The sequence below is a fragment of the Hippoglossus stenolepis genome, chromosome 10 (assembly GCF_022539355.2).
Source record: "Hippoglossus stenolepis isolate QCI-W04-F060 chromosome 10, HSTE1.2, whole genome shotgun sequence".
NCBI classification, from domain to species: domain Eukaryota; kingdom Metazoa; phylum Chordata; class Actinopteri; order Pleuronectiformes; family Pleuronectidae; genus Hippoglossus; species Hippoglossus stenolepis.
Genome location: NC_061492.1, coordinates 14,245,066 through 14,259,312, shown reverse-complemented (window position 1 = coordinate 14,259,312; position 14,247 = coordinate 14,245,066). Strand labels below are relative to the sequence as shown.

Genomic DNA, 14,247 nt, shown 5'->3' with positions numbered 1-14,247 from the left:
GGGGTGGCCCTTGGGAGAAAGTAGGGAAATGGAGATTCCAAAACACACTTGAAATGTGGAGGACTCCTCTGTGTCCAACGGTTTCCAGGTTAATGACCATCAGGGGACTCTGGGGCCAAAAGACTCTTGGGGCAAAATGTGTGTGTGTCTGTACGAACGCTGCATGGACTTATGAGCTCATAGGTCTGAGTTTGTGTTGCAGACAGAATATGAAAATATGGTGTATGTGTGTCTGTGTAGGGGGGGGTTGGTTGACGGCTGTGGTTTGGTTGGAGGCAAGCCCGGCACTCCATGGGGACCCATTCTAATCTACGAGGGAGAGGCCCCTAATTTTGGAGTTTCTCATTCATTAGTCCTGCTCTGGCAGCGAGAGGACGGAGCAGAGGGGGTGGACCTGAAGGCAGGGGAGGCGCCTCTTTATTAACGGATATGCGAGACACTCAGGAGAAGCTGACAGAGATTTATGACGTGCAGATCTATGGAGGCAAACAAAAGGGAAGTTGAGGAGACAGAAAAACAGGAAAAGAGAAAGTAAGCGATACATGCGGGGGCGGAGAGAGGGGAGACAGACAGAGCGTGTTTATCGTACCGATGGAGAGCGAGAGCCCCGGATCAATAGTCCATAGGCTAGGGGCTCGTGCAGGGTTACCACTGGGGGGGCGACCGCGCTGCTCTGCGGCTCGGGCAATTAAGTTTTTCAGTCTCCAGAAGAGGATTATATTTAGCTGCACCACAGCGATGTCACTGAAGTCTTTATAAAGCCATGAGCTCACTCCACTACAACAACATGAGCCCGTGCTCCAGCGGCACCACAAGATAGCGCTGGCCAAGAAGCAGATCACATCTATTGATCTCGCCCCCCCCCGCTCCTTCCTGTGCTGGAGATGCTGCTGGGAGGAAAGCGAGGGCCTCTTGTGATACAGGCGCTGCTGTTTGTCTGACGTAAACTGTCTGGGCCGCACTGGGCAGATCCAGTTCTTATAAAGGGGCTGAGTTCAGGATGTTGGGAGAGACAAATGGCTCATGATAGAGCTACCGTCAGTGGGGGATGTGAGAAGCTGCTTTCAGACCTGCAGTGAACTCTGGATAATCTTCGGACATTCTCCGGACATTCTCCGGAGGGGCTGTATGTGAGAACGCAAATGTGAGTGAGCGGCTGCAGGACTTTCTCCGGAGTTTCCCCTGCCACCCCCCAGTAGAAAATGCCAGAATGAGCACATGTGAGAAAACCGCAGGAGATCCTCCGGAGGATTCACCGCAAGCAAGTGGGAGGGTTGATGGTGTTTCTGACACGCGACAGAGAGCTTTTTGTGATAAGGGTCGACGCCAGTGTTGATGTACTGTAAACTGCGCTTCTGTGGTGTTGTGAACGCGTCTGTGCTGAGAATCTCCTGCTGCGTTATTCAGGTGTGAAGGGCAAACTCCAGAGAAACTCCGGACCCAATTGTGTGGGAAATTTTCCAGAGTTCGTGTCTGAAAACGCCTTAAATTTCCGACTGCAGAGCGTAAAGAGTTAATCTCCCACAGACCCAGTGGGGAAGCTCCCTGCAGAACTGGACAGCTCATCCCACTGTATATGTAAAAAAAGAGCTTCGGTGATAAGTCCAGCCTGTCGAGCAGCACATTTGGGATCAAATTTCTAATTCGGCCTTTTCATTAGAAAAGATTAGTTTCCATTACATCCATTATGAGGTAAGACCATGGTATAATTTAACAACACGAATTTACAATGGCTCGTGATAAGTAGAAAAAGTAATTATAGTCCAGTGCTGGGAGAAAAAAAGTGTTTCTGATTATAGACATTTTAGTGTCTTAAAATTCTCCTGCAGAGCTTGTGACATTAAGACGACCGGTGTGCGTAATGACATCAGACACAACCTGGTGCTGTGTGATACATTAGTGATACTGGCGCCGATATCACAATACATTCTCCTGAAACCCGAGGCACAGGTGGTGGATGTTTTTAGTTCAAAATGTTCTAATTTCTTGTTGTTTCTTGGAAAATGTTGTAGTATCGTCGTCCGCACTAAGACCAACGGAATGGAGAGGAATGTGTGGAAACACAAGGACCTCTAGTATTTCAAGAGACAATCATGAACGCACAGGACTCACAGGTCTCGATGATGCAATGTAACCTAGCTTCACCTCTTTTCTTATTTCACATTAGGCATTTTATTTACCCTTTGACGACCCTGTCTGTTGTCCCCGTGTCTGTTCTTTCTCTGTCCAAAACGGACAGAGATAAGGTTTTCAAAAAATAAAATTTCTGACGGTTTAACTTTTTACTTTAAACATTACTTATGGTATTTGAATGGTTAAAAAGTCAGTATTCATTGTTTATTAAAACTTATCAATGTTAACTGACCATCACAGTATAACACTGCAGGAATAATTCATAAAGGTTTTGTTTTTTTAAGGTTTTTCAGGTGAAGTTTTGTTTAGCTGCCATAAATGATGTGGAAAACCAGCAGATATCAACACCTCTCACATACTCTCAGTAGGTTTCTTGTGTAAAATAAACAGGGAGAGATTATAAAATAGGAAACTTGAGCAAAAAAAATAAAAAACTGTTCACTAGAAATTTGTAGGATCTCTCAGAGATCCAAGAGACTGGTCAGAGGAAGGATATTCCTGATTGTGTTTTTTTTGCAGTGTGTGTGTATCACAACAAAGAGAGACATATTATTATAAAGGGTTAAGGCTATTTAACACAGTCCAGTGTAAATCACAGGTTTAGACACAGTGACTGTGCGTACAGGGGGACGGAGACATAGAGCCATGCATGAAATTACTTCATTAATCTTCTTCTGATAGGCTGGTCTTGTTTGGGGGGGACTCTACCTGCTTAAAACAAAGAGCTCCATAAATTATCCTCTTCATCATGAGGAAGAGCCAAATATAAACAGACAAACACACACACACACACAAATATATATATAAAAGTCTGAATTAACAGGCCAAAATTAGCAGGTTTATCAGGTGTCCGGGATAATTCAAACACAATCACGTGTGTAAATATTGGTGCAGGCTCACACTCAGTGTTTGATCAGGGCACAGCGCTGAGTTTAAAATAACATGCATGATACAGCATGATCATCAAGTTCAAAATCGGACTTCATTTCCCACATTTAAAATGTTGTTTTAGACACATTACTCAAGCGGCAGCAAAATGAATTGACGTTGCTGAAAACACTATTGCTCTGACACCGTCTAACACAGTCACAGCCGTAGCCTCCGGCTTTTTACAGGCTCATCTCTTCCAGCATTTGCCATAAATAGTGCTGGTAATAAAAAGGCGGGTGGGCCTAACTGATTTATACGCTGGTATCCACCACCACACCATTCAGGAATAATTAAACTTTGGGAGTATTTCCTGAATTAATGCATCTCCTTTCAGGGTGGCGGGGGTTGGGGAGGGGGCATCTAAACATACATGTTCACACAACGTCTGGTGTCAGCGGACGCACTGGGAGGAAGCGGGGAGGGAGGAAGCGAGGGAGGGAGGCTCCAAGTGGCAGGTTCAACAAGCAGCCACTCGATGTGACCATTCCATCTCACTTAGTACTGTAGGGGGGGGGCACTCATAAGGAGGCGTTTTTAATGTGACCAACAAACACGCACCTAAGCAATAAGTTGTATAGTTTAAAGGCAGGGAAGCAGGAAGGCATGCACTGACACACACACACACACACACACACACACACACACACACACACACACACACACACACACACACACACACACACACACACACACACACACACACACACACACACACACACACACACACACACACACACACACACACACACACACTGAACTAACAAAATCTGATGAGGCTACTATAGTAGTTAAGTGAAACATCCCCAATAGAAGAAATGAGACAAGCGCAGTTAGTGTCTAATGAGCATTTTCTCTAATCGTTTTCTGTAATGGAGAGTCAGAGCCAAGTCATTTTTCCTATTTATGTCTTAACATATATTGTATTTAACTGTCGTAGTCGAATTGCTGAAGGATTTGGAACCAAGCACGTTAAAATATTGATCCTGAATTAAAACGGACTCAAAAGCCTATCTTGTATCGTGTGTAAAGCAAGAATTAAGTGAAGTCTTGAAATGCAAATTCCATGTGAGTTATGATTCCTAGAAAAAAAATATTCTAAAGCACAAGATTTAGTGTTTGTGTCATGTGAAATGTAATTTGGGGTTATTTCTGTCATACGAGCGGTGCATATTAGACATGGATCGAGAGAAACGTCAATAGAGACGGCTGTTCAGCAAAGAGGAACTAGGCCTGTGATGGCTGGCTTTGTGCACACGCCTATGTTAATGGCTGTTATTGGTCACATCTACTTCCCTTGGGCAAATCAGGGGAGAGCAATCGTAGTACTATCTCTCTGCCTTTCGCCTGTTCTCTCTCTCGCTAAGTCTTTGCACACATCTTTTTTTATAAACTACAGATTGTGTGTTTAAACATACAAGCCTGAAACACTAGATCGCAGCTTCCCACAAGGAGTGATGATTTATTTCATTTTTAAACAAAGCTTGGTGTGAAAGCTGTAATGAGTGCGAGGCTGAGCGGTGCCACGCAGACGAGACTTGGTGAAGCTGTCAGTGGGAATCAGAGCTGCCACGGTGACGGAGGGTTTCAATATTGATTTCATAAATAAACAAAGCTAACCATCGATCCTAATGTTATTTTGCATTTCAATTACTGCTCCGAAACATAACCTTCAAACAACTGGCCGCTCAATACCAATAGCCTTCACTGATAAACACCCATATAGTTACCCACCTACATCCCATTTTCTTACCGAGTGTGAACTAATGGACCAGAAATTTACTCCAAAGAGATTTTATGAGTCAGAATAGACGTCACAAAAATAATAATGGTTATGAAACACGAACGATTCAGTAAACACATCCAACTTTACTTTTAGAGTTCTCAGTTTGATGACTTCTTGAAACTCATTTACTTCTCCACTACAGTTTACAGCTTTTTGTCAAGTGCATTATCATGATAACAGCTCTTTTCTTGACTCAGTTATTTTTCTGAACTTCTATGCTCTATGGTGTGTGTGTGTGTATGCATGTGTGTGTACGTGTGTGTGTGTAAATGAAGAGGAGCCCTTCAATGTGGAGCAACAGGAAGAAGTGCTGACGCACCGTGTCAGTGATAGCACTCTGCTGCCACAAGGGCATGAGAGCCCACGTAGGCTAGCATTATCCTTCTTGACTAATGGACCTGGTTATTTTTAAACAGATTCTCACACTGCGGTGGAGGTGTCCAAGGTTAACATGGACAAGGAATCGGGAGGGACGCGCGTGTGCGGTGACGGTCAGTGGTTGTTCTGTGCAGGTGGATGCCGTGGAATAAGTGCGGTAGCTGAGGCCAAACATCCGATGGCGTCTCAGGACAGAATGTTTTAACAGTAAAATCTTCTAAAATGTTCTGCAATGATACTTGTGCCATGTTGGATGTTATGAACAGAAACATACTTGCAATGTGACTATTTCAACACAGATTTTATACACAGAATTTCAGATGAATTGATGATATAATTAATATTGCATGCTTTTCTTTTTCTTTTTTCCCCCCAATTATTGACCTGGGTGATAAATCACCCGGGGGCGGGGTCTGATGTGGCAGCTCAGCCTCAGTGCTAACAACAAGCATGAACCCTGAAAGCTCTGCAGCCACAGAATAGTGAACATCCAGAGAGTGTCAATATACTCTGCATCCCCCATTTGGCCTGGAGAGGGACAACATGCTCCCCCTCCCCCCCGCTCAGCCTGAGCTGAGTGACATATTTACAGTGAAAGTAATGATACTAGATACCAGAAATGAGAGGGCTCCAGCGTGGCCAGTGGACTCAGGAATCTCTCTAATGAATTGGACAACAAAGCCCTGTTGGTATAAGGAAGAGGGATTTAGAATTGGATGACAGATATAATAGAATTTCAAAACATTTGGTTTTCTTCAGTAAAGTGCCACATATCCCAACACCTCCTGAAAGCTCATGGGAGATGTATGTGGGAGTGGGACAGGTGGTTTGGCCGGTCACTGCAGCCACAGAGGCCACCGGCTCCTGGCTCGTAGCGGGGGTGGCCATTCTCGGCCAGGAGCCTCTTCTGGTAATGTATTCTGAAACCAAATTACCGTAAGCTGATCCCATCTGGATAGTGTCTGTGCGCGGCTGCTTTGGTTACCCACCACTGCCTCTAGCCTGCGATAGCATCTCCATGAAGACAGCAAAAATCTGATTAACCCAATAACAATGAAACACTTGGTCAAAGAGCAAAGAGCTTTTAACTTAAGATACACTAATGCAATTCCCTCGCCTTGTTTTCTGAAACCTAATAAGAATCAGGCGGACGGACTGCTGGATGGGGTGTTTTCAGGCCTCTAATGCAGCAAGCTGGGAATGAAGTCAAATAAATTGAAATCTAATTCATCATTGTGCGATAACTTCTTTCTCCTTCTCTGAAAAGAAATACATTAAAGCCCTTATTTCACGAAGGGGAAACTGGGTGGGGTGGTGAGTTTACAGCAGTGGCTCTGCCCGGGGCTTTAAGGTTGTTGATGGAACATTTAGGAGAAGAAACAAGTCACATCTCAATTCGCTGCCGCTCAGACTGCGCGCGTGAGTGTGTGTGTTTTCAAGCGAGCACGGAGGAATCTGAACTGACAGTCCTCAGCAGTGGCTCACTTCTGAGTGGCACAAACAGCTACTGCAACACAAGATGAACAATAAGCTTGTCAAACTCGTACAGTGAACGACTCGTCTGGCTCCATGAGCCGAGGAGTAAATAAAAAGGCGAGTTGCAATGGGGCACATATAAATGGTAATGTACGAAATTTGAGCAAACACAGTGTCTCTTTGGTAATCACTTCCATGCACACGCATTTCTAAATACTGTCCGTTTGCAAAGAGACAAGGCGAGTGTGTCTCTCTATTCTGTTTCAGTCGGATCCCCAGACTGTAACGATGCCCTCAGGTCAGTCTGCGGAGTTTACACAGTGACGATTCCACAACAGCGCTGTGCTAATTACACGGAGCACGTACAGTCTTCATAATCCTCTCACCCGAGCACCACGGCCACGTCCAGCCCTGAATGGCTGCAAACACTGCTGCACAATCAGCAGAGGAGAGCCACTGCTGAGGCAAAGTGAGCAGCACACCCGGGCCAATGCCGGAGGAATCCCACAAATAACTGGTTGTTACCGAGTAAACAGGAAACAGTAATTCACTGTGATCATTTCTACATAAGCTGTTATGAGAGATTTTTTGTTTAGGAGGTGGGAAAAATATTCCCCCAGATCCACATTTGACCAGAAATAAAAACATAATACATTTAATTATAAGTTACACATTGAACACATAGGACAGAGCTCTTTTCATTGTTATTTTACATTTTACTTGTTTCCATTGCAATAGAAATGTTAGGGGGGTTTAGAAATTATAATACAATTATAATATTAAAACTGTATTATTTGGGTAACAAGTGACTAAATATTAGCACAGCATTAATTGAAATATATTACTGAAGAAATGAATATGTAGAAATGTCAACGTCAACTCAAACTGAAACATGTTTTAAACAAATGGTTTTACAACACAGAGAATGTGTCAATGTTTAAATGCCTTTCTCCTCATTTTAATTAATATGATTCTGTATTTGATGGAAACTGCATTTGCAGGGAAATAACTGGAAAATGAAATAGCTTAATTTATCCTAAAACCAAACGATTATTGTGTTTATTTTACATAAATGCTGGGGTGGTACAAATAACTGCTTATAGCTAAGAATTAAATATAAATATAAAGTTTGTCTTTAAATTTAAAGATATGCTACACTGAAAAATATAAACACACTTGAACTTATGCACCTGACGTGTTGCAGGAATCTCCACTTTGTTTCTTCTGTTTGTATAAATTTATATTAAGGAGCAACTGAGAGAAAAGTAAAACTTATAAATACATATTAGACAAAGACACAAAGGAGATTCTTACATGTAGGTGTAAAATATTAAAATGTTTAGATGATGATTTTTGGGGAATTTGCAGTGATTAAAGCTCAATGTAAAGAAGTTCTGTGAACAAGGCGGTGCAGTAAAACAATACACACATACAGAATTCAGCTCAACAACTTTACACTGAATTATTTTCACTGGCTCTATTTCTTTAAAATTGCTTAATTATGAGGGAATTGGATAATAATGAGATCATGAAAACACTAGTTGAAAGTAGACAATTTGTCATTTATGTAAAAAAGTATTAAGTGTGTAATATGGAACAAATTTCTAGACATTTCTAAGCAAACCCTTCAGTGGATGAAAATATTTAATTATCTAAATACATCTGACTGGTTTTCAGAATTTCGGCATTCATAACACTTTATCATTAATATCTATATAAAACATCAAAGACCGATATAATAAAATATCCTTGTATTGCAACACAAGCCTCGTGTTAAAGTCTTGGTTTTTCATACATTAATACGTGTATGAAAATACACACATTACTGGCGTTGAAGTAAATACATTCAAACAGCTTTCAATAAGAATACAAATTAAATTTTTCTCACAACTTTGATATAATTTCCTTTAAAACAAATATAAGGTATTGATGGATTTATCACGTTGTAGTGTGGCGTAAGCCCAGACTGTCCCAGCAGCCTCGCGCGCCGCTGTCTGCTTGGGACAGACCTGCTGAGGCTACAGGCTCCTTTTATTTGTCTTTCCCTGGCTGCACATATCACAGTGTGTAATTCATCCTCTCCAATTCCACGGACTCCCATTAATCTCATCTCCTTAAAATATGATTCCCCTTCTCCCCGGGCGGCCACCTCTATAGGAACAAAGCCATCAGCAAACAAGCCCCTAACACGACCAGACAGATACCCCAAAAATTCTTTAGGTAAAAAGAAAATTACACACTAAATCAATCTGCCATGCTGTGAATAAGATTTGTAAAGACTGGCGTACATGATGGATTCACAAAATAAACCTACACACACACACACACACACACACACACACTCACAGTAGCACCTGCCCTGTTGCTCTGTACTGTTAAAGACCTACATGATTCAAAAGCCCTTAAAACAATGATCAGGAGAAAGTTTAAGAAAGTGAGAGGGTGAATGAACGAGGAAGACAGAAAAAGAAAAGTACACACTGCTAAGACGGGGAAAAGTTAAGTGACTAGACTGGTAGGGTTCAAGGAACACAAAACAAGAATAAGAGGAGCAGGTGAGGATTAAAAAAGGGATTAAGAGAAGAGAAGAGGAAAGACGGGGAAGAAGGAGAAGGAACAAAAGTACATTGCAACAGAGCGGTTAAAATGAGAAGTGAAGGAAGGAAAAGAAAGAAAAGGAGTTGCACCTACTGGTTATGATAGCTGAGAGGGTCTGGAAGACAAAGTTCTGAAATGTCCATCAGTCCAGTTTTAGCATTCCAGGAATGAGAGGAAGAGGAAAGAGAAAACAATTGAGACCGGCTTCTTCTCCCAAATGACAGCAGAGCACCCTCAGAGACAAGAACGCTGCCCAACAGCCCCTCCGGCACCGCACCCCCCCAGCCTGCACAGGTATGCTGGAGTCTGATGGATTGAGTGGGCGCGCGTGTGCGTAAGCATGTGTGTGAGCGTGTGTGTTTATGTATATATGCGTGGGTAAGAGAGGAAAAAGTGTGTGTCTGAGTGTCTGTAAGTGAATGCGTGTGTATGACGGAGGGAGAGAGGGAGAGAGTGAAGAGGGGGGAGGGACAGATAGACAGAGAGGTAAAGGGGGGTGAGAGGGAGAGAGAGCGAGAGAGAGAGAAAGAGAGAGAGAGAGAGAGAGCAGCGCAGGCAGGCAGGCAGGCAGGCAGGCAGCGGGATGAGCGCTAAGATGGAGAGAGCATGAGAGTGCGAGCGAGAAGAATGACTCTTTCCATGGTCGGGATGGGGCTCTTTAAGACTCAAGGGCTTGATGAATATGGAACAGCTGCTGTTGGCTGGCTCCGAGGGGCAGGACTTAAAGCGACAGAGGGGCCGGCGGAGCACCAGGGAGGAGGGATCCAAACATGCAACGCACAAAAACACGCACGCACGCACGCGCACACACACACACACACACACAGACACACGGCTAACACACAGACAAAACAACCTATCACATGAACAACATGCAGCGATGCAGCTGGGAGAAGAGTGAGCACACAAAGTTTCACATCTCAATTAAATAAAAATCAAATGTACAATTGTGGATGCAAAAAATATTTAAACTCTAATTTAAACAAAGATTATCATTGGGAATCTGTCAATGCCAGCTTTTGTAAAATAATAAGAAAGTTAAATAAATATTTTCTCTGTATCTACTTGTGAGGGACATTGTATTTTTTTTATTTTAGAAAGAAATGCACTCAGTCACATCTTTCTTTGTAAACTTGCATTAATATGCTGTTTGTATTAAAGCCTGTGGAAATCCAAAGCAATTTTACTTCACACAAATAACAGCAGAGAACTTCACCAAGCAGCTGACATCCCACAACTTGACAATAAAGATTTTTAAAAAGAGGGGAAAAAAACTCCACAATATGCTTTTAAAGATAGCAAAATGTTTCCTGTGCTGTTATAAAAACACGTCATAAAGTAAAATCCGACACCAGCCTCTCCTGCAAGCACTCATCTGCAGCACTTCACTTTCAGGAAAAAAAAAAAGAGAGAAGAAAACCAATAGCTTTCAGAGCATCGAGGACAGTAAATGTATTTATTGAGCTGTGTCACTAGCTCCATTTGCGCGTGCTACATGTGAGGGACCATTGTGAACCTTTCACCACCTGTGAGAGATGATCTCAAGCCATAACTCAAATTCTGGAAGCCCATCATGCCTCTAAAGCAGCGGAAAATCCAGCCCTGTCTTCCTCTAACCCCGGCTTTAGAAGCGCCTGTGTTTCACTGTTGATCAAGCCCAGTAAGAATGCCGAGAATGCAGATACCATTTCACAGTCAGTGAGGGTCTCCGTGTTACTGTATCCCCACATTATAAGAGCGGAGCTTACCATGGCATCTTACTGGAGAAACCAGCGGCCCGACAATGGCCGACACTTGGCTGAGTCGAGCGGCGGGGGAACAGCGGCTTGCCCACTTCTCAGAAACTCACGAGGTGCCTGACAACCGTCCTCATCAGCCACTTGGCTAAAAAACATGAGTGAGTGAGGAGGAGTTGAGGTCTACCAGCAGAGTAATGCAAGGAGAAGGGGAAAAAAAAGCCCGGTGTGTTATATATGTCGCTGTGCTGCTCTCCAGTTTTCTCTGCTGAACAGGAACTGTATAACCCCCGGAGAGGAATCCGGTTCCATTCATGGGCTCACGTTTCTATAATCAATGCAAAAACATCACGCAATCCCTATTGATCATCACAGGCCTATTGATGTGCAGCAATAGTGCCTCCACTGTGGCACAGATCACACAGCATCTGCTCTCTTTTCTCAGGCAAAAACAAACGACTAAATAAATGAGAATCTGACTCAAACACCTGTCAGGTTAATTCCTTAAAGAGGAGTTAAATCAACTATCAAGCCCGGCTCTCAGACTTCAAATCAACACTGCGCAGAAGGTGGAACAAATGGGAAGAAGAAAAAAAATATATATACGCCGTACTTTATATTGTTCTTGATTACAAATATGAGTAAACGTCAGTATAAATACTAATTCAAATTCAAAGCTATTTATTGGAGTTATAAGAACCCAAACTTTTTTAAATATTTCAATACTTCAATTAAATAATCCCTTATTTACTGCGAATCGTGTCATCTAGTCATAGTAACAGCTGATCCAACAATGCAGCAACACACCTAAACCACACAGAGGTGATACTCTCTCATGACACCTGCAGTATCTCTCCTCTACACGTCCCTCCATGTTGATAACTGCTCGCACTTGATAAATCACATTTCTGCATATTCTTTCCTTCGGCCTCCCCCGTGCAGGATTTCCTCTGACACACACCATGTAGATGTTTGTGAGCTATGAAAGACCACACTGCTGCTGCTGCTGCTGTTATCGTTGTTCCTTATCAGTTCAGTTATGAAAAGAAAAAAAAAAATCACGGCGTGTGACAGTTGATTTGACAGGAAGTGATCTGATACAAATAAAGGATAGGGCTGCGCTGGGCCAACACTCGATCACACGTGGCGTGACAAAGTTAGTGCAACATGACGACCAGAAAGAAAAAGTCTGTGTTGATCCAGCTTTACTGTCACACGTTAATTAGCACTTTTAGGTTGTTTTAATGATTTGACATTTCTGGTTTTGTGGCTTTAAATGTATCTGCATTTTATTCACACTGCACGTGCATGCGTGTGATTAAATGTCCTGTGGTGCAATTAGAAAACTTGAAATAGTGAATTGACTTTATAAAATAGAAGAAAATAGTCACTTTAAAAGTAAAGTAGCTACAAGCGGATACCACCTGCAGAGATTTGAACATTGTTTATATGTGAGACTGGTGAAACTAAAGACACACAACACCAACCAGGATTTACATGAAGATGAAATTTAACTAATTCTGAGGCACCTGAGCGACAGGAAACCTCAGATTACTGATGTTTTAATGAAGATAATAGTGTTTTGAATGATTTTATCCTGAATGTAACTGAGGTCTGAGGATGTAAACATGTTTGGCCTGAGAGAAAGAGCGAGCTCTTCACACAGCATCTTCACATTTACACTTTTAATATTTACTTCAACCTGAGAATTTCTCTGAGAATAAACAGACGCGGGCCTTAAAACTCCGTGGGCCACATTTAACCTTTTCATGCAAACAGTAATGGTCAGATCGATCACGTAATTCAGTCACTATTCCCACAGGAAGATGTACAGAGTTGCACGTCCGCGTGCACAATCGCACATGCCTCGGTCGAAGCTGAACCGCGTGCACATGTACGCAATATTAAAGTACAGCTACAGGTGCGTAAAAGCTTCGTTTAAAAACAGCGACAACATGTAAAATGTGCGTGGAGCGTGTGAGGGGGTGATGATGGATGCGTGGTGTACTCACTCGGACAAGTCATGTCACATCCCCGGCTGAGCACAGCGGTGTGAGGCGGTGGTGTCTCCAGGTTGTGGCTGCTGCTGCTGGTGGTGGACTTGGTGGTGGTGCTGTCGGTGGTGTCAGTGGTGTCAGTGGTGTTCCTGATGCGTCTCTGTGCGTCTGAGCGCGCCGCTCCACTGTCACACACCCGCAGCCCCACTGTCAACTCCTCCTCCGGCGCGCGCCCTGTGCGTAAAGCAAACACCTCCACCGGCTGCAGGACCCGGGTGAGCGGGGTCAAGAGTGATTCGAAGAGGGGAGTGAATAGAAGCCTGATACAAAAAACAACTTTGGCTTGTTATGACTTCAATGAATTCTAAAATAACATCGAATTTCGTGCGTAAATAATTTTTTGGTAATTTTTCGACTTTATTATTTTCTGTCAGGCTAATAAAGGAACTCCAAAGAGGAAACTCTCGATATCAGTTCAAGCTGCATGTCCTTTATTTCCTACACAAGTCTATTGAGCTCCATTAGAGGCTCTGAATGCGGTTTACTTTGCCTCTGGATGCGTCCGTCAGCTGGGAACGTGTTCCTGTGTGAGAGGTGAGTGTTGGAGACAAACTAAAGGGCTGAACTCCTGCAGCAGTCGCCTGGTTTCCACTGTTGATGAATAAATAACAGGACAATGGGCAGCGTCGCGTCTGCAGCACAGATCACTGTATCACGTAACACAGGAGTTCACAAACTTCACCAACTCCACCGGATCTGCTTTTCAGTTCATGTGGAAATCATCTTGCGGATGCAGTCACCATGTTAGAGTGAAGCATGATCGATGCCTGTTATACATGCTAATCACACTTGTTGGTGGTCCCCTCCTCATGCATGACCCCTGGGGATATCCTGGCCCTATTTTGTCAGTGTCATGGCAAAAGAAAATCACATCTCCACATCAACATGTAACATTTAAATTTACATTTTCCCAGCAGTAGCAGGTTGAACACAATTAAGTTGTTGATATATATGTATATTTAGTTCTGCTCTGTCTCATAAGAGTTTCTCTTCCACACATTCAATGTTCCATCTCTGCCTGCCTGCCTGCCTCAGCTGAGAGGCAGAGCTGACAGCAGCAACCAGCTCTATCACCTCCACTAGAGGGAGGGCTCTCTCACAACAAGGCCACCAAGGAGCTGCAGCACAGGCACCTTTTATTTATTTATTTCCCCGG

At 43.2% G+C, this 14,247-nt stretch overlaps 1 protein-coding gene across 4 annotated transcripts in view; it reads right to left on the bottom strand.

The window, feature by feature from the left end:
* Positions 1-13,281, bottom strand: part of esrrb (estrogen-related receptor beta) — a 47,501-nt gene extending 34,220 nt beyond the window's left edge. Inside the window, exons 1-3 of one of the 4 annotated variants that reach the window (XM_035168926.2) lie at positions 13,047-13,280; positions 9,392-9,428; positions 5,839-5,907 (exon numbers count right to left, since the gene is read on the bottom strand). In XM_035168926.2, coding sequence (XP_035024817.1) covers positions 5,839-5,907; positions 9,392-9,428; positions 13,047-13,059 — 119 coding nt within the window. In that variant the 5' untranslated portion in view covers positions 13,060-13,280. Of the gene's footprint in view, positions 1-5,838; positions 5,908-9,391; positions 9,979-13,046 lie in introns of those variants that run through there. The other 3 variants (XM_035168923.2, XM_035168922.2, XM_035168925.2) reach the window with 3 other exon arrangements.
* Positions 13,282-14,247: the final 966 nt, after the last annotated feature.